Here is a 20792-nt window from a genome sequence, read left to right as displayed (position 1 = left end):
ACTTGGAATGTAGAAGAACCAGAGAAGGCAAGGCTTTTTGGGGGGTTATAAAATGATCTCAGGGTTATCTACATCAAACCAGACCCCTTCAAATGCAGTAAAATTGCAAAAAGGGACAAAAGTTAGGTAATGTCTGAGAATAAATATTATTTTCCTCTCCTCACAACCAGAACAAGGTCTACATCATATATTATCCACTGCCATTGAGTCGATTCTGACTCATAGTGACCCTGTAAGGGCAGAGTAGAACTGTCCCATGGGGTTTCCAAGGAGCAGCTGGTGGATTTAACTGCCAACCTTTTGGTTAGCAAGCCAAGCTCTTAACCACTATGCCACCAGGGACAATTCTAATTTTTAGCCTGGGATGTTGAGGACTGTAGGTCTACTATAGGGCCTAAGGATACGGGAAAGGCTAAAACAAGAAAGCAAGCAAGCCATAGGGACATAAAATGTGAGAAATACTAAAACTTGAAAATTGTAGCCAATTAATAATTTTAAAACTTCAAATAAGAATACAAGAAATGGCACAATAAATAAAAAAAAAAAAAGAATCTAAGAAATGCTATAATGGGTTGGAATAATAACAACCTAATAACAACCATTAAGGAAAGAGTAAGTAAAGGTGTACGTAAAACAACTGCCATGAATTTTTTGTTGTTCTTAACCAGTCTACCATGATGACCTGCTCTAATCTCTGGAACCTGTGAAGATGATGAGATATCACTCTCAGAATTGTTACGTTATGTGGCAATGTCGACTTTAAAATACAGAAATTATCTAGGTGGTTCTGAGCCTTTAAAATCACAGTCTTTCTGCAGCTGATGGTAGAACAGGAAGTCAGAGAAATTCTATGCATGAGGGAGATTCAACATGCCTGGATGCTGGCTTTAAGATGGAGGGGGCTGTCTGAGAAGGAATAAGGGTGGCCTTAAGGAGCTGAGACAGAACCCTGGCTGACGGCCATCAAGAGATGGGGACCTCAGTCTTATAACTACAGGAAAGTGAACTCAGCCCACAATCTGAATGAGCTTGAAGTGGATTCTTCTACAGAGCCTCTAGATAAGAGCCCGGCACCATCATCACTTTGATTTCAGCCTTGTGACTCCCTAAGCAGAGAACCCAGTTAAGCCATGTTGAATTTCCGACCTAAAAATCTGCGAGCTCATAAATCTGTGTTGCTTCAAGATATTATGTTTGTGGTAATTTCTTCTACAGCAATAAAAAACGAATACATTTATTTTCTGTATTAGCTTTTGGTGTAAGTTCCACAAGATAAACTTCAACTACCTAGAATAAGAGACTTTGTCTTAAAATTAAAAAAAATTGATATCCTTCATTTTACTTTAATCATTATGCACTCAGGTTCCTCCCTCCTCTCTTTAAATATATCTTCATACATAAATGTCACGAAATTTCAGATTTGTATGGGACACTGTTTGTCACCTAGTCTAACTCTCCTAATTTTACAGATGAGGAAACAGAGGCTAATAGAGGTTAAGTAACTTCCTTAAAGACAAACAGTACCTAGGTTCTGATTTTGTCTAAAATTTCTGTCACTATCACCACTATGGTAGTGCTCCACATCTTAATCATTTTGTCATCTTTCTCTGAGTGTTCTTCATCTTCAAGTGCAGCCTTTAAAAATTCATGGTGTATCCTAAGTACAGGTATCACATATTTCAGGGGATAATTTATTGTTTTCTGTTTTGCTTCCCATATGTTTCATGTATACCTTTTTCTCTGATATGCCTGATGGCTTAGAAAATACATCATTTCTGCCAAAATGCATTACCTTACACTTGTTCACAATAAAATTCCTCTGTCAATTTTCTGCTCACTGATATAGTCTTGTGCCATTTTCATGTAGCTCATACTTGGTGACTTGGCATTTCACTACCCAAAAGAATGTACTGTGATCTGTAAATTTGTACAATTCACTGGGCGCTCCCTCAAGGTCATTTACAAATTTGTTAAATAAGACCATCCCCCAGCACCAATCACTGGGGACCCTACTTCACCATTTAGAAAAATGTTCATTCTTTAACCTCTGCTACTTTTAAGGCCTTATATTAACAGATTTAGCAAATATTATTATCACCTATTCACCTGGTTTCTTGTGAACTGTCCTGGGCAAATTTAGCAGCAGCTGGTAATATACGGTCAGCCATATCCTTCGTTCCGGCGAAAATACGTTCTGGTTCCATCAATTCTACTACATCTGATAAATGCTGGGCTGTACATCTTCTTACTGCTATGTGCAAATGGCTACAAAAAAACATAGTTAATTAAAACAAAGTGGATGTACGAACTAGTTTCCAGAGATCCATCTTTAAAGTTAAATGATTAAACTGCTCCTTTCCCTCAACAACCATCCTTGCAGGCTAAAGTGATAATTGCATTAGCCATCCCTCACTAAGAAGTTAAAAACAACAAACCTCACCATTACTGACATTTATTCCAGATCTATGAATGTAAGCAATATTATTAGAATAACTATTATTATTTTTTGTATGCTCAGTGCCTGATACGATGCCTGTCACATAGGAGCTATCAATATAGCTTATTTTTTGGCTGAAATGACATTGAAATCTGTTTTTTCCTACACTAAAGATTGCAAACAATTCCCTTCTTAATTTAAGGACATTTCAAGATTATTTTGAACATTACCTTTGCCCTCCATTGATAAGAGAAACGACTGCACGTGCAGGAGTTACATTATTAACCATCGCCCTCAATGCCCTGTCAACATCTTCTCTTATAAACGTATTAGATTCTCCAGCCTTGTGTAACAAAACTTTTACTGTAGTATCTAGCTCTTGATCCATGCTCTTTTTCAGATAAGTGAAAAGATCACTTAAACAGACCACAGCAGCACGAGAAACTCCAGAGCGTAAATTTTTCACCTAAAAAAAAAAATTTACAAAGGTACATTTTGCTGATAGTCTGAAATTCATTAATAATAACTTTGAAAACACATTTTAACATAAAAAATCCAAAGCAAACCCATTGTCGTCAAGTGGGTTCCTATTTAGAGTGACCCTAAAGGACACTGTAGAACTGCTCCATAGGATTTCCAAGGAGCGGCTGGTAGATTCTAACTGCTGACCTTTTTTTGGTCAGCAAAGGGTTAGCAGCTTAGCTCTTAACCACCGTGCCAAACGTCCTGAAATCACCTAATACATTTTTTAAAATGTTGCAAAAATAAGGGATGGGTTACTTTAGCTACATACATGCCTACTCATTATTTAGTAGAGATTTAAAAAAAAATTTTGTTGTCGAGAATATACATAGCAAAACATACACCAATTCAACAGTTTTTACATGTACTATTCAGTGACACTGACAACATTCTTCCAGTTGTGCAGCCATTCTCACCCTTCTTTTCTGAGTTGTTTTTCCCTCATTAACATAAACTCACTGTCCCCTAAGGTTCCTATCTAATCCTTCCAGTTGCTGTTATCAATTTGATCTCATACAGACAGTTCCTTCCCCTCCCTACTTAGGCTTTTTTAAATTGTGATTTAGGTCAAAGTTTACAGAGCAAATTAGTTTCTCATTTAAAAATTTATACACAAATTGTTTCATGGCATTGGCTGCAATCCTGCATTGTGTCAGAACTCTCCCCCTTTTCTTTTCCACCTTGGGTTTACCATGTCCATTTGTCCAGTTTTCTTGTCCCCTCCTACTGTCTCATCTTTGTTCCTGGGCAGGTGTTGCCCATCTGATCTCGTATACTTGATTGATCTAAGTGGTGCACTCCTCACAAGGGTTATTGTTTGTCTTACGGGCCTGCCCAGCCTTTGGATGAAAGGTGAACTTCAGGAGTGGTTTCAGTGTGAGTCAGAAGGGTGTCCCGGGAGCTGTAGTCTCAGGGGTTCCTCCAGTCTCTGTCAGACCAGCAAGTCTGGACTTTTTTGTGAATTTGATCATTTTATTTACATTTTCTCCTGTTCTGTCCAGGACTGTTTGTTGTAACCCCAGTCAGAGATGTCAGTACCATCTAGTTCTTCTGGTCTTGGGGTGATGTAAGTTGTGGTTCATGTGGTCCATTAGCCCTTTGGACTAATTGTTCCATCAGTTCTTTAGTATTTTTCCCTCTCCCTTGCTCCAGACTAGGAGACAGATAATTCTGTCTTAGATGGCCACTTGCAAGCTGTCATGGATTGATTATGTCCCCCCAAAAATATGTGTATCAATCTGGGTGGGCTATGATTTCCAGTATTGTGTAGTTTTCCTCCATTTTGTGATTGTAATTTCATGTTAAAGATGATTAGGGTGGGATCATAACACCCTTACCCAGGTCACATTCCTGATCCAATGTAAAGGGGGTTTCCCTGGGGTGTGGCCTGCACCACCTTTTATTTCTCAAGAGATAAAAGGAGAGGGAAGCAAGCAGAGAGTTGGGAACCTCATACCAAGAAAGCAGCACCAGGAACAGAGTGCATCCTTTGGACCTGGGGTCCCCATGCCTGGGAAGCTCCTCGACCAGGGTAAGATTGATGACAAGGGATCTTCCTCTAAAACTGACAGAGAAAGAAAGCCATCTTCTGGAGCTGACACCCTGAATTTGGACTTGTAACCTACTAGACTGAGAGAGAATAAATTTCTCTTTGTTAAAGCCACCCACTTGTGGTATCTCTGTTACAGCAGCACTAGATGACTAAAACACAAGCTTTTAAGCCCTAGACACTACCACCAAAGTAGGATGTAGAACATTGTTTTTAAGAACGATGTTGTGCCAATTGATGTAGATGTCTCCCAAGGGCCATAGGGCCCTTTGCCTTCAAGCCTGGGAACTTCATCCCATCAGGTATTATGTCTAAGAGGTTTCCCGAACTATGCCACTTGTGTGTTCTTTGTCTGTATCAATTTATGAGGAATACCTACAGTCATGTACTTAGAAATTTCCACCTTCAAACCTGCCGGTGGGTGTGTTCCCTTATCCACTCCCTCACCTTTTGGCATACCTATCTATCCATTTATCTATGTATGTATCAATTCATAGATTACTGTCTGTTGATTCTATTGTTGCAGGATTGTCTACCTATGGTAGTTACCATAGTTGTGAGAGATTTTTTTTAAAGACCAGATAAATGTGACATATTTATTCTTTGCTATTCAAACAAAGTGGAAAAATACCTCTTGAACTACTGCAAAGCTTGTTTCATGCAACTTTGTGTTCAATATTTCAGAATGAAAAGCAGCTAAGCATCTAATAAAATTCAGTCCTTCGATTTTCTTCTCCCTATGAAAAAAAGAAACAAATGACAAAAACACTCATTAAATGCTGCTCAACTGGAACAAGATCCTAGATGTCTTATTTATGCATTATATACTGCCAATGAGGAAGCTTTACCTATTTTCCCTCATCATTTAGGTATCTCAAATAAAAAATATAGAGAGTTTACTCCAATAGAGTTCTCTTTCGTGATTCAAAAGATCTTTTTAGGGGTCAAAACCACTATTGACAATCAAACAAAGCTTATTCTTTGTAAATAAAAAAAAGAACATACCTCCTTCTAGTAAGAATGTCACATTCCTTCTAAACAGAAGGGAAATGAATGACAAACAAAAGATAAGAGAAAGAGTAAGATAAAAACCACAATGATATACCATTTCACACCTACTAGGATGGCCATATTAAAAAAAAAAAAAAAAAGTCCAAGATGCTCAGAAAGTGAAACACCATTCAATGCTGGTAGGAATGTAAAAGGCTGCATCTGCTATGGAATACAGTTTGGAGGTCCCTCATTAAGTTCAACATAAAATTATCATAGGCACTTGGCAATTCCACTCCTAGGTATATATTCAAAAGAATTAAAAGCAGTGTATGTATGCAAATGTACACAGCAGCACTGCTCACAATAACCAAAAGGTAGCAACAACCCAAATGTCCATCATGGATGAGTGGATAAACCAAAACGTGGTATATCCATACAAGGGACTATCACTCAGCTATAAAAAGGAATGAAGTATTGACACATGCTAAAACACGTGATGAGTGTTGAAAACATTATGCTAAGTGAAAGAAGCCAGACACAAAAGACAACATACTATATGATCATTTATATGAAATGTCTAGAATAGCAAATCTATAGGGACAGAAAGCAGATAAGTGGTTTCTAGGGACTGAGGGGAGGAAAACGAAATGGGAAATGACTACCTGATGGGTAGGGGGTTTCCATTTGAGATGAAGAAAAGTTTTGGAACTACATAGTGGTGATGGTTATACACACTGTAAACCCACTGCTGTCAAGTCGATTCTGACTCATAGCGACCCTATAGGACAGAGTAGAACTGCACCATAGAGTTTCCAAGGAGCACCTGGCAGATTTGAGCTGCCGACCTCTTAGTTAGCAGCTGTAGCACTTAACCAATATGCCACCAGGCTTTCCATACACACACACTGTAAAAGTACCTAATTTCGCTGAATTGTACACTTTGAAATAGTTAAATGATAAATTTTTATTTTGTATATTTCACCACAATAATTTTTTTTTTTTTTAATGAAGGAAGGAAAGTAACAACATGCTACGTTATTGGAGAATATATTATCCAAGAGCAGAAAACCACCTTTAGATGTTTCTGTAACTTGTAATTCTTTTTCATTACGTGACCAAATAAGCCAGGTGAGGTGGATACTAACAAGAGTACAGTTCAGGGGAAACTTAGATAAAACATTTCAAATTTGATGATTTTCATCTTATGGGTTTGAAGAATGTGAGCTAAGTAGAGTTTCCTTAGCTGGTAACAATGATCAGTTTTTTAAGCCTTTAAGCTCCCTGAACATATTATGGAAAATAGAGAGGAAAGACCTAAAACTCCAAGGTTGCAAAGTAAGCCTATTTACATTAAATAGCTGTCAGGTACAAAATTCTTGTTTTTTGGATAACCATAAAACATTCACAGTTTAGATGCATAAATGACCTAATTTTACACACATACTCAGAAAATAATAGAAGGCGGTATGTGAGATCATTCAGTCTTTGGGGTTGTAGGATTTGTGGAATACAGGTAGGTCAGAGAGGATTTGAGTGGTTCCAAAGATTTTTATGGAGGGGATAAGACTTAAATGAGACAATGAAGTGGCAGAATTTCAGAAAGGGAAGAACTTCCCATATACAAAGAACGTACTGAGGAGGGAACAAGCATGATGTGAAAACAAAAGTTTGACAAAAGTAGAATCTACACATTAGGAAGGATATGTTTACAAAGTTAATTTAAGGACAGAAAACGGCCTTGAAAGTCAGAGTTAAGGCTCAAAGCATTCGTCTGCTTACTTGACACTCACTTGCAGTAAACACAGTTGATTACAAACTCTTTCTGGACACACACTCATCTTCGGTGTCTGTAATACCATACCTGTCCTGGTTTTTCTCTTTAGACACCTTGTCCATCTTCACTCTAAGTAAGGATCCTCTTCTACTTCAACTTCCTGCTCTATACCATACCCTTCTCTTCTGTCATTTTATATTTTCTCCCTAGGTGATCTCAGGCATTTCCATTGCCTTAACACATGTCTAGTAATCATGCCAGATTAAGAACTCCTATAGCTGGGTCCAGGCATGCGTATATGTGTGTGTAATGTAATACATACATTATCACGTTAAAATGTATTTATTGTTTTCCATTTTTCTGTTTTTTTATCAAGACCTGACATATCAAATGCTTTAATATCCTTGCAGATGACTGCATTTTTATCTTTAGATTTATCGATATGATAAATGCACCATATTTTTACACAAATTAACAGACGCCTTTTATATTTGTTTGCCAACCGCACCCTCCCCCCTCCAAGGTATTTTCATAAGCACGACTATGCCATTTGTTTTTACATGTTGCTGTTGGAAAAGAAAAAAATTACCATAGTGTAGTTAAGAAAATGGTTTGCAGGGGAGGGTGTGGTTGGCAAACAAACGCAGAAGGCATACATTATTTGTGTAAAAATACTGTTTTTTGAGAGGGTTCTTAATAGTGAGACATATTATTTCCTAATATTTAAAAGTACTTCTGAAAGAAACTTCATTTGGTCACAATGTCTTATTTTTTTAACGTGCTGATTGATTCTGTTTGTTGTTGTTGTTAGGTGCTGTCGAGTCGGTTCCGACTCATTGCGACCCTATGCACAACAGAACAAAACACTGCCTGGTCCTGAGCCATCCTTACAATCGTTGTTATGCTTGAGCTTATTGTTGCAGCCACTGTGTCAATCCACCTTGTTGAGGGTCTTCCTTATTTCTGCTGACCCTGTACTTTGCCAAGCATGATGTCCTTCTCTAGGGACTGATCCCTCTTGACCACATGTCCAAAGTATGAAAGATGCAGTCTCGCCATCCTTGCTTCTAAGAAGCATTCTGGTTGCACTTGTTCCAAGACAGATTTGTTCATTCTTTTGGCAGTCCATGGTGTCAATATTCTTTGCCAACACCACAATTCAAAGGTGTCAATTCTTCTTCGGTCTTTCTTATTCATTGTTCAGCTTTCACATGCATATGATATGAATTGAAAATACCATGGCTTGGGTCAGGCGCACCTTAGTCTTCAACGTGACATCTTTGCTTTTCAACACTTTAAAGAAGTGATTCTGTTTACTGGTATTTTATTCAAAATTCTTACACTGATAATTAAAAAATGAGACTGGTCTGAAGTTTTCTTTTTATGGCCAACCTCTGTCAGATTTTATACCAATCATAAGAAAAATTTGAAAGTTTTCTTACTTTTCTTATGCTCTAACCAAAAACAAACCAAACCCGTTGCTATTGAGTAGACTCCAACACATGGCAACACTATGGAACAGAGTAGAACTGCCCCATACGGTTTCCAAGGAGCAGCTGGTGGATTTGAACTGCTGACCTTTTGGTTAGCAGCAGAGCTCTTAACCATTACACCACTGGGCTCCCCCTATGCTGTAATAGCAGAGTAAAATTAGCACTGGAATTATTTGGTCTTAAAGGCTTCATAGAATTCTTTGTGAAAGAGTTTGAGCTGGTAACTTCTAGGGAGGGTAAATACCTCTTTTTTAACTTTAAAAAAATTTCTGTGGAAATTAGCCTGTTTAGATTTTTTTTTTCTCTTTTTTGGGCAGTTTTGGTAAATTGTATTTTCTTATGCAAGTATCTATTTCATCCAGGAATGCAAATGTGTTTGAAATGAATGGACAGAGACTCTCTGGATTCTTTTAATTTCCTTAGGTTTCGTGAATATTTTCCCCTTATTTCTGATTTTATGTATTTATACTTTCTCCCTTTTTTTCTTACTTAGGTGTTGTAATGTTTACCTTTTTCTATTCTTTCCTTTTTTTAAGAATCAGCTCTAGGACATAACACTAGCAGTCATCACAGAATAAATGTGGTGCCAGACTTGGTGGTGGGTGTCCAGATAAAACTAGACAAAACACACAAAATTATTTTCAGACACTGAAAAACAGACAGCACAGGACCATCATCCACGAGAAAAGGGAAATAAAGTAAGTCCTACTGTCATCTCAACACGCTGCCTGGAGATCTGTCTAAACCACTGTATGTGGAGAGTGAATCCAAGTGGTGCACAGTGGTCTCACTGAGGTAAAAATGATAGAGCTTATGTTTTGGGAAGACTTAGGAAGTGGAATTTGTAAGGTGGAGTAGTGAAAAAAAGGAAGCTATGCAGAAAAAAAAAAAAAATCTCCATAGGATACTCTTTATAGCTTTGGCTAAATATTAAGCTGCTTATGCCTTTTTTTTTATAATGCCTCAGGCAAGACTCTTTGAGGTTACACAAGGAACAACTACTGGGGAGCTATAAGAAAAACAATTCCCAGAGCTCACATGGGAGGCCTTTGAGTTCTGACCAATTCTAACAAACTGGGGTATTTGTAAAGATAGCAGAAGTATCATGCCTTAGTAGTAGGGCTAAACTAGCCCCAAAGTAGACTCTAGACCTGCTCTAACAAAGCTTAAAAATAATTCTTGAAATGATCAAACTAATTCACACAGACCTTATAACTACCTGACAAAACAAAACACTCTTTAAAGGAAGACAACAACATTCAGAAACTTGACAATATTTACAATGTTCAACAGCCAATGAAAAATCTGATATGCAAAAAAACAGGAAAATGTGACTCAAAATCAAGAGAAAAATCAACTGACAGAAATAGATCTAGAAATGATGGAATTAGCAAAGAGTTTTAAATAGCTCCTATAGATATGTTTAGGTACGTAAAGGAAAATATGAAGATGCTGAGGAGAGAAATGAAAGATATAAAAAAGAACCAAACAGAATTTCTAGAGGTGAAAAATATCTGAAATGAAAAGTTTACTGGATGAGCTTAAAAGAATACTGGTTAATTTGATTATGATGTAGCCCTATAGACTTTTCATGGTTTTTCTTGTGCTTGGTGTTTGTTGAACTTCTTGGATGTGTGGGTTAATAGCTTTCATCAAATTTGGAAATATTTCAGCCATTATTTCCTCAAAAAATTTTTTCCAGGGGCTCCAATAACATATACATTAGTCTGCTTGAAGCTGTCCCACAGCTCCTTGTGCTGTTTTTTTCCTCTCGATTTCAATCATTTCTCTGTTTTCAAGTTCCCTATTCTTTTTTTTTGTAATGTCTAATCTACCATTAATACTATACAGTGTGTGTCTGACCTCAGTCATTGTAGTTTCCACCTACGAGAATTAGATTTTTATTTAATGTCTCTACTTAACTTCCTCAATCTTTCCTCCAGCTTTTTTAATACGTGGAAAAGAGTAATAATAACAACTTGTAATGTCCTTGTCTACTAACTCTACCATCTGTGGCATTTCTGGGTTGGTACTGATTTTTTTTTCTTCTTCCTTATATTATGGGTTACGTTTTCCTGCTTCTTTGCATATCTGATAGGTTTTTTTTTTTTTTATTGCACTTTAGATGAAGGTTTACAGAACAAACTAGCTTCTCATTAAACAGTTACTACACATATTGTTCAGTTCTTTTACTTCATCAATTCTTCCTTTTACTTTCAGAAGATTTCAAAGGGCGGCTCAAGAAGACAAAGTAAAGTATTATAATGATGTATGCAAAGAGCTGGAGATGGAAAACCAACAGGGAAGAACATGCTCGGCCTTTCTCAAGCTGAAAGAATTGAAGAAAAAATTCAAGCCCTGAGTTGCAATAGTGAAAGATTCCATGGCGAAAATATTAAACGACACAGGAAGCATCAAAAGAAGATGGAAAGAATTTACAGAGTCATTATACCAAAAAGAATTGGTCGATATTCAACCATTTCAAGAGGTGGCATATGATCAGGAACCGATGGTACTGAAGGAAGAAGTCCAAGCTGCTCTGAAGGCATTGGCAAAAACAAAGGCTCCAGGAATTGATGGAATATCAGTTGAGATGTTTCAACAAACAGATGTAGCGCTGGAGGTGCTCACTCGTCTACGCCAAGAAATATGGAAGACAGCTTCCTGGCCAACTGACTGGAAGAGATCCATATTTATGCCTATTCCCAAGAAAGGTGATCCAACCGAATGTGGAAATTATAGAACAATATCATTAATATAGCACGCAAGCAAAATTTTGCTGAAGATCATTCAAAAACGGCTGCAGCAGTGTATCAACAGGCAACTGCCAGAAATTGAAGCCAGTTTCAGGAGAGGACGTGGAACCAGGGATATCATTGCTGATGTCAGATGGATCCTGGCTGAAAGCAGAGAATACCAGAAGGATATTTACCTGTGTTTTATTGCCTATGCAAAGGCATTCGACTGTGTGGATCATAACAAACTATGGATAATACTGTAAAGAATGGGAATTCCAGAACACTTAATTGTGCTCATGAGGAACCTTTACATAGATCAAGAGGTGGTTGTTCGTACAGAACAAGGGGATACTGATTGGTTTAAAGTCAGGAAAGATGTGCATCAGGGTTGTATTCTTCCACCATACCTATTCAGTCTGTATGCTGAGCAAATAATTTAAGAAGCTGGACTATATGAAGAAGAATGGGGCAACAGGATTGGAGGAAGACTCAGTAACAACCTGTGTTAGGCAGATGACACAACCTTGCTTGCTGAAAGTGAAGAGGATTTGAAGCACTTACTAGTGAAGATCAAAGACCATAGCCTTCAGTTTGGATTGCACCTCAACATAAAGAAAAGAAAAATCCTCACAACTGGACCAATGAGCAACATCATGATAAATGGAGAAAAGATTGAAGTTGTCAAGGATTTTATTTTACTTGGATCCACAATCAATAGCTATGGAAGCAGCAGTCAAGAAATCAAAAGACACACTGCATTGGGTAAATCTGCTGCAAAGGACCTCTTTAAAGTTTTGAAGAGCAAACATGTCACCTTGAAGACTAAAGTGCGCCTGACCCAAGCCATGGTATTTTCAATCGCATCATATATATGTGAAAGCTGGACAACAAATAAGGAAGACCGAAGAACTGACGCCTTTGAATGGAGGTGTTGGTGAAGAATATTGAATATACCATGGACTGCCAAAAGAACAAACAAATCTGTCTTAGAAGAAGTACAACCAGAATGCTCCTTAGAAGCAAGGATGGAGGGACTGCGTCTTACATACTTTGGACATGTTGTCAGGAGGGATCAGTCCCCGGAGAAAAACATCGCGCTTGGCAGAGTACAGGGTCAGCGGAAAAGAGGAAGACCTTCAACAAGGTGGTTTGACACAGTGGCTGCAACAATGGGCTCAAGCATAACAACGATTTTAAGGATGGCTCAGGACCGGGCAGTGTTTCGTTCTGTTGTGCATAGGGCCGCTATGAGTCGGAACTGACTCAACAGCACCTAACCACAACAACACATATTGTTTTGTGACACTGGATACCAACCTCACAACATGTTGACATTCCCCTCTTCTCCGCCTTGGGTTCTCTATTACCAGCTTTCCTGTCCCCTCCTGCCTTCTCATCCTTGCCCTTGGGCTGGTGTGCCCCTTTAGTCTCATTTTGTTTTACAGGCCTGTCTAATCATTGGCTGAAGGGTTACCCTCAGGAGTGACTTCATTAATGAGCTAAAAGGGTGTCCAGGGGCCATACTCTTGGGGTTTCTGCAGTCTCTGTCAGACCAGTAAGTTTGTCTTTTTTTTGTTGTTTTTGAGTTAAGTTTTGTTCTACATTTTTCTCCAGCTCTGTCTGAGACCCTCTATTGTGATCCCTGTCAGAGCAGTCAGTGGTGGTAGCCAGGCATCATGTAGTTGTGCTGGACTCAGTCTGGTTGAGGCTGTAGTACTTGTGGTCCATTAGTTATTTGAACTAATCTTTCCCTTGTGTCTTTGATTTTCTTCATTCTCTCTCATTCCAGATGGGGGGAGACCAGTGGAGTATCTTAGATGGCTGCTCACAAGCTTTTAAGACCCCAGACACTACTCACTGAAGTAGAATATAGAACATTTTCTTTATAAATTATGTTACACCAACTGAGCTAGATGTTATCCGAGACCATGGTCCCCACAGCCCTCAGCCCAGTAATTCGGTCCCTCAGGGAGCTTGGAAGAGTCTATGCAGCTTCTATGACCTTGCCTTGGACAAGCTGTGCTGGCTTCTCCAGTATTGTGTACTGTCTTACGCTTCAGCAAAGTTACCACTTACCTATTGTCTCTTAGTGTTTTTCCATCCCCACCCTCATTTCCCTCGTAACCATGAAAGAGTGTTTCTTTTTGTGTGTAAACCTTTTATAGGTTTTTACAGTAGTGGTCTCATATTTGTCCTTTTGTGATTGACTCATTTCATTCAGAATAATACCCTCCAAATTCATCCATGTTGTGAGATGTTTCACAGATTAATCATTGTTCTTAATGCATAGTACTCCATTGTGTGTATATACCATAGTTTACCCATTCATCTGCTGATGGGCATCTAGGCTGTTCCCATCTTTTTGCTATTGTGAACAATGCTACAGTGAACATGGGTGTGCATATGTCTATTTGTGTGATGGCTCTTATTTCTCTAGGATATATTCCTAGAAGTTGAATTGCTGGATCATATGGTATTCCTATTTCTAGCTTTCTAACGACATGCCATATCGTTTTCCAAAATGGTTGTACCATTTTGCATTCCCACCAGCAGTGCATAAGAGTTCCAATCTCCCTGCAGCCTCTCTAACATTTGTTATTTTCTGATTTGTGCCAGTAACGCTGGGGTGAGATGGTATCTTATTGTGGTTTTGATTTGCAATTTTCTAACGGTTAGTTATCAGGAACATTTCTTCATGTGTCTGTTAGCCACTTGAATGTCTTCTTTGGTGAAGTGGCTGTTCATTTCCTATGCCCATTTTTTAATTGGATTATTTGTCGTCTTTTTGTTGTGGAGATGTTGGATTTTCTTGTAGATTTTAGAAATTAGACCTTTGTTGGATTTGTCATAGCCAAATTTTTTTTCCCAGTCTGTAGGCTCTCTTTTTACTCTTTCAATGAAGTATTTTGATGAGCATAAATGTTTAATTTTTAGAAGATCCCAGTTATCTAGCTTATCTTCTGGAGTTTGTGTGTTGTTAGTTATGGTTTGTATCCTGTTAATGCTATGTTTTAGGGCCTCTAGCATTGATCCTGCTGTTTCTTCCATGATCTTTATAGTTCTTGGTCTTATATTTAGGTCTTTGATCCATTTTGAATTCGTTTTTGTGTGTGGTGTGAGCTATGGGTCTTGTTTCATTTTTTTGCAGATGGACATCTAGTTTTGCCAGTGCCATTTGTTAAAAAGGCTTTTCTTTTTCCCATTTGATGAACTTTGGGCCCTTGTCGAAGATCAGGTGACTGTAGGTGATGGATTTGCATCTGGGTTCTCAATTCTGTTCCATTGGTCAATATATCTGTTGTTGTACCAGTACCAGGTTGTTTTGACTACCATAGCTGTATAGTAAGTTCTGAGTCCTCCTACTTTATTCTTCCTCAGTAGTGCTTTACTTATTCAGGGTCTCTTCACTCTCTGTATAAAATTAGTGATTAGTTTTTCCATCTCTTTAAAGAATGCTATCGGTATTGCATTGTACTCGTAAATTGCTTGGGTAGAACTGACATTTTCACAATGTTGAGTCTACCTATCCATGAGCATGGTATGTTTTTCCATTTATGTGGATCTTTTTTGGTTTCTTGCAGTAGTGTTTTGCAGTTTTCTTTGTATAGGTGTTTTACACCTCTGGTTAGATTTATTCACAAGCATTTTATTTTTTTAGTGGCTATCTATGCACTGTTTTTTTTTTTTTAAATTATAAATGGTATTGTTTTCCTGACTTCCTTGTCATTGTTCTCTTTATTGGTGTATAGGAATCCAACTGATTTATTTTATTTTATTTTTATTGTGCTTTAAGTGAAAGTTTACAAATCCCCTCAGTCTCTCATACAAAAATTTATATACACCTTGCTATATACTCCTAGTTGCTCTCCCCCTAATGAAACAGCACACTCCTTCTCTCTGCCCTCTATTTTCGTGTCCATTCAGTCAGCTTCTGACCCTCTATACCTTCTCATCTCCCCTCCAGACAGGAGCTGCACACATAGTCTTATGTGTCTACTTGATCCAAGAAGCTCATTCCTCAACAGTATCATTTTCTATCCTATAGTCCAGTCCAATCCCTGTCTGAAGACCAACTGATTTTTATGTTTACCTTGTATCCTGCTACTCTGCTGAATCCATTAGTTCCAGCAGTTTTTTGGTAGAGTCTTTTGGGTTTTCTATGTATAGTACCATGTTATCCACAAATATGGACAGTTTTACTTCTTCCTTACCACTTTGGATGCCCTTTATTTCTTTTTCTTGCCTTACTGCTCTAGCTAGGACTTTTAGCACAATGTTAAATAGGAGTGGTGGTAAAGGGCATCCTTGTCTTGTTCCTGTTCTCAAGGGGAATGTTTTCAGCTTCTCTCCATTAAGTTTGATGTTGACTGTTGGTTTTGTATAGATGCCATTTATTATACTGAGGAATTTCCCTTCTATACCTATTTTACTGAGAGTTTTTAGCAAGAATTGGTGTTAGACTTTATCAGTGCCTTTTCTGCACTGATTGAGATGATCATGTGATTCTTTTATTTATGGAGTGGATTATGTTGATCGATTTTCTAACATTGAACCATTACTTGCATACCTCACACCTGATAATTTCTTATTGAATACTAAACATTGTAAATTTTATCTTGAATGTTTTTTATTCCTGTAAATATTCTTGAGCTTTGTTCTGGGATGTAGTTAAGTTACGTAGCAAAAGTTCAATCTTCTCAGGTCTTGTTTCATGCTTTGTTAGGTTAGACTAAAGCAGCATTTAGTCTAGGGTTTGTTTTACCATACTACAAAATAAAACCGTTCTGAGTATTTTATCCAATGCTCTGTGAATTGTGAAATTTTTCACTTTGCTGGTGGGAACAGAAAGTATTCTTGGCCCTGTATGTGGTCCAGGGATTTTGCCTCTAACTTTTTTGAGTGATCCTTTTTCTGACCTCAGGTAGTTTACTCACATGCATGTCCTGATCAGCAGCACTCAGCTGAACATTCAAATAGAATTCTCTGCAGCTTTCTGTAGTTCTCTGTACAGTTCTATCCTCTGGCAAACTGCCCTGCAAACTTGCCACCTTAGCCCCCCCAAACTCCTAGCTCCATCTCTGGAGTTGACCTCCACTGGAATATGTCTGGGTTTCCCCTCCTTGAGCTGTGACCTGGAAAGCCTGGAAGTAAGTCAGGCAATTGTAGAGTTCCCATCTCTCAGGGATCACTGCCTTTAAATATCTTGAAAACCATTGTTTCATGTAGTTTGTACAGTATTTTCATTCTTCCAGGTGAGAGGGTTAATTTAGTCCTTACTAGCCCATCCTGGCAGGAAGTGAAAGTCAAAGAGTTCTGTTTTGGGCATGTCAGATTTTTTTTTACTGGTGATGCAGTGGTTAAAAGCTGGGCTGCTAACCAAAAGGTCAGCAGTTGAAATCTACCAGCCACTCCCTGGGAACCCTAGGGGAGGTTCTACTCTGTCCTATAGGGTTGCTATGAGTTGGAATTGACTCAAGGGCACACAACAACAACAACAGCTGGCATCAAAGTGGAGGTTTCAAGTTTGCAGTTGGATTACATGTTTCAAGGAAGATACCAGAAATATACATACATACTTATGAGAAATTAGAGTATGGGTGGAATTTAAAGCCATGGGACTGAGTGCGATAATTTAAGGAAGAGACTGGCAAACTACAGCTTACAGGCCAAATTTGGCCCAATCACCCATTTTTACAATTAAAATTTTATTGGAGCACAGCCATCCCCATTTGTCTTCATACTGCCTAACTCTGTCTTTGCACTACCATGGCAGAAGTAAGTAGTTGCGACAGAGAATTCTGGCTCACAAAGCCTAAAACGTTTACTATTTGGCTCTTTACAGAAAAAGACTGACAGCCTCTGATCTACAGAAAGAATGTAAATAGAAAAAAAAAAAAAATAGTGCCAGTGGATTGAATCCAGGAACACACCAAAATTTTGAGGGCAAAGAGAAAAGAAGGAATCAGAAAGTAGTGAGGCAGGAAGAGAACCAGGAGAGTCTGATGTTTCTAAGGCAAAACGGAAAAAAAAGTGTATCAAGAAGAAAGTTGTGGAGGTGGAGCCAATATGGCAGAATAGACAGACCCTTCCAGCGAGCCCTCCTACAACAAAGACCTGAAAAAACAAATGAAACGAGTATATTGGTGACAAGCTAGGAGCCCTGAACATCAAAGGCAAGCTTAGAAAACGAACTGAGGGGCGGGGGAGGAAAAGATGGTTCAGAAGCAGAGAGGAGTTACTGGACCTGAATCTCAGGGAGCCCTCAGGCACCATTTCCAGGAGCAGAGGCGGTGGGCTGGTACTAGCGTTCGGCCGCGGTTTCCTCAGGGAGAAGCAGCCAGCCACACAGACTACTCACACCTCTGGAACCAGAGAAGAATGAAGCTCTCTGAAAAGCTAAGTACTGGTGAATATTTTATCATGCCCTGCTCGCTCCCAAGCTGGCTGCAGCGGCTGATTTCCCTGGGCCTGAGATAGGCCCCGTTGAGCACCTACAGCCATCCTTCCAGCCTCGGAGAAGGAATTTGCAATTCAAGGAAAAGACAATTTGCCAGCTCCACTAACCAGGGTAGCTCAGGACAGAAGTGGCTACTGTCTAGGCATAAATGGTCCATGAACATTAACTACCTTTCCCCTCTGCATGGACCTCTGTGGTCCTATTTCAGGAGAATAGGCCCTTGTTAGCAGACTCCAACTGTTTCAGCTGTGCGGCGAAGAGGTGGGTATTTGCTGTTTGACAGTGCTTTGGCTATTAAACAGGATCCTCACCTACCCACATCAGGGACCTAAGGACTGGTGGCACCAGTCAGGTCACCCAGCCACCTGCGACAGGAGTCCAAGGATAACTGGTACCTTCCAGTCCTTACAAACAAAAACAGGGTGCCCGTGGTCCATCTGCAGAACCCGCCCACCTGTATGCTCTAAGGAACAGAGACAGGTTTTCCTCAGAGATACGTGGGGGATGATTCTTAGCCCACTACCTTATTTGGAGTGCGAACCCCTGCTGCAACCAGATACTGGTACCTACACCAATCACTCCTATCCCTCTAAGACTGTAGGACAAAGCCTGAACCACACCCTTGATGATCAGCTACCTGGACACCTGAGCTGAATTCATTCAAGAAAAGTGAACGGACTCCTAGACTGATACACCTGATAACAGCTCTAGCCATCTGGGGACAGGATGTCAGAGCTCCAAGGCGAAAATAATCAAGCTAGCTCATTCGAGAAACCCATTTGGGCATATCGAAACAAAACGAAGCAAGAAGATATGACACACTAAGCAAACATAAAATAAACTAATACAATAACTTATAGATGGCTCGGAGACAACAGTCAATATCAACTCACATAAAGAAACAGACAATGACCGCCTTAACAAGTTCTCAAAACAAAGAATCAAGGGATCTTCTAGATGGAAGTGCCTTCCTGGGATTACCAGAGGCAGAATACAAAAGATTAATATACAGAACCCTTCAAGACATCAGGAAGGAAATGAGGCAATATGCAGAACAAGCTAAAGAACACACAGATAAAGCAACTGAAGAAATTATAGAGATTATTCAGGAACATAATAAAAAATTTAATAAACTGGAAGAATCCACAGACAGACAGCAATCAGAAATTCAGAAGATTAAGAATAAAATTATAGAAGTAGACAACTGAATAGCAAGTCAGAGAAGCAGAATTAAGGAAGTGGAAGGCAGAATTTCTGAACTTGAAGATAAAGCACGTGGCACTAATATACTTGAAGAAAATTCACATAAAAGAATTAAAAAAAATGAAGAAGCCTTAAGAATCATGTGGGACTCTATTAAGAGAAATAACCTATGAGTAATTGGAGTACCAGAACAGGGAGGAATAACAGAAAATAGAGAGAATTGTTGAGGATTTGTTGGCAGAAAACTTCCCTGATATCGTGAAAGATGAGAAGATATCTATCCAAGATGCTCACTGAACTGCACATAAGGTAGATTTTAAAAGAAAGTCACCAAGACATATTATAATCAAACTTGCCCAAAAAAGATAAAGAGAGAATTTTAAGAGCTATAGGGATAAATGAAAAGTCACCTACAAAAGGGAGTCAATAAGAATAAACTCGGACTACTCAGAAGAAACCATGCAGCCAAGAAGGCAACGGGATGACTTATACAAAAAATTGACAGAAAAAAACTGCCAGCCAAGAATCTATATCCAGCAAAACTGTCTCTCAAATATGAAGGTGAAATTAGGACAGTTCCAGATAAACACAAGTTTAGGGAATTTGTAAAAACCAAACCAAAACAAAACTACAAAAAATACTAAAAGGAGTTCTTTGGTTAGAAAATCAATAATATCAGGTATCAACCCAAGAGTAGAACGCTGGGCAGAGCAATCAGAAGTCAACCCAGACAGAGAAACCACACAAATAAATCAAGATAAAAAAATGTTTAAAACAGGGAAACAGTGATGTTATTATGTAAAAGAAGACAACATTAAAACAATAAAGAGGGACTAAGAAACGTAGTCACAGATCTTCCACATGGGGAGGAAGACAAGGCGATACAAAGAAATAAACTTAGGTACAAATTTCAAAAAATAGGGGTAAATAGTAAGATAACCACAAAGAAGACAAACTATCCTACTCATCAAAATAAAATACAAGAAAAAAATAGGGACTGAGCAGAAACAAAATCAACAACAATGAATATGAGGAAAGGACAATATATAATCTACTCAGCACATAAAATTAAGTGGGAAAAAGAAACTGTCAACAACACACACAAAAACACATCAAAATGATAGCACTAAATTCCTACCTATCCATAATTACGCTGAATGTAAATGGACTAAATGCACCAATAAAGAGACAGAGAGTGGCAGAACGGATTAAAAACCAAGATCTGTCTATATGCTGCCTACAAGAGACACACCTTCGACTTAGAGACACAAACAAAAACTCAAAGGATGGAAAAAAATGTACCAAACAACAATCAAAAAAGAGCAGGAGTGGCAATATTAATTTCTGACAAAATAGACTTTAAAGTTAAATCCATCAGAAAGGATAAGGAAAGACACTATATAATGATTAAAGGGACAATATACCAAGAAAGGAAACCCTGGTGGCGTAGTGGTTAAGTGCTACGGCTGCCAACCAAAGGTCGGCAGTTTGAATCCACCAGGAGCTCCTTGGAAACTCTATGGGGTAGTTCTACTCTGTTCTATAGGGTCACTATGAGTCGGAATTGACTTGACAGCCCTGGGTTTTTGGTTTTGGTATACCAAGAAGATATAACCATATTAAACA

The 20792-nt window shown here is 38.6% G+C and overlaps 1 protein-coding gene across 1 annotated transcript in view; it reads right to left on the bottom strand.

Moving 5' to 3' along the window:
• TOGARAM1 (TOG array regulator of axonemal microtubules 1) overlaps positions 1-20792 on the bottom strand; it is a 103009-nt gene that overhangs the window by 18995 nt on the left and 63222 nt on the right. The window contains exons 14-16 of the mRNA XM_023546130.2: positions 5140-5245; positions 2668-2903; positions 2107-2265 (exon numbers count right to left, since the gene is read on the bottom strand). Coding sequence (XP_023401898.2) covers positions 2107-2265; positions 2668-2903; positions 5140-5245 — 501 coding nt within the window. The remainder of the gene's footprint in view (positions 1-2106; positions 2266-2667; positions 2904-5139; positions 5246-20792) is intronic.

The sequence above is a fragment of the Loxodonta africana genome, chromosome 10 (genome assembly GCF_030014295.1).
Source record: "Loxodonta africana isolate mLoxAfr1 chromosome 10, mLoxAfr1.hap2, whole genome shotgun sequence".
In the NCBI taxonomy this organism is placed as follows: domain Eukaryota; kingdom Metazoa; phylum Chordata; class Mammalia; order Proboscidea; family Elephantidae; genus Loxodonta; species Loxodonta africana.
Note: the sequence above shows the minus strand (reverse complement) of the source record. Positions and strands in the feature narration are given on the sequence as shown.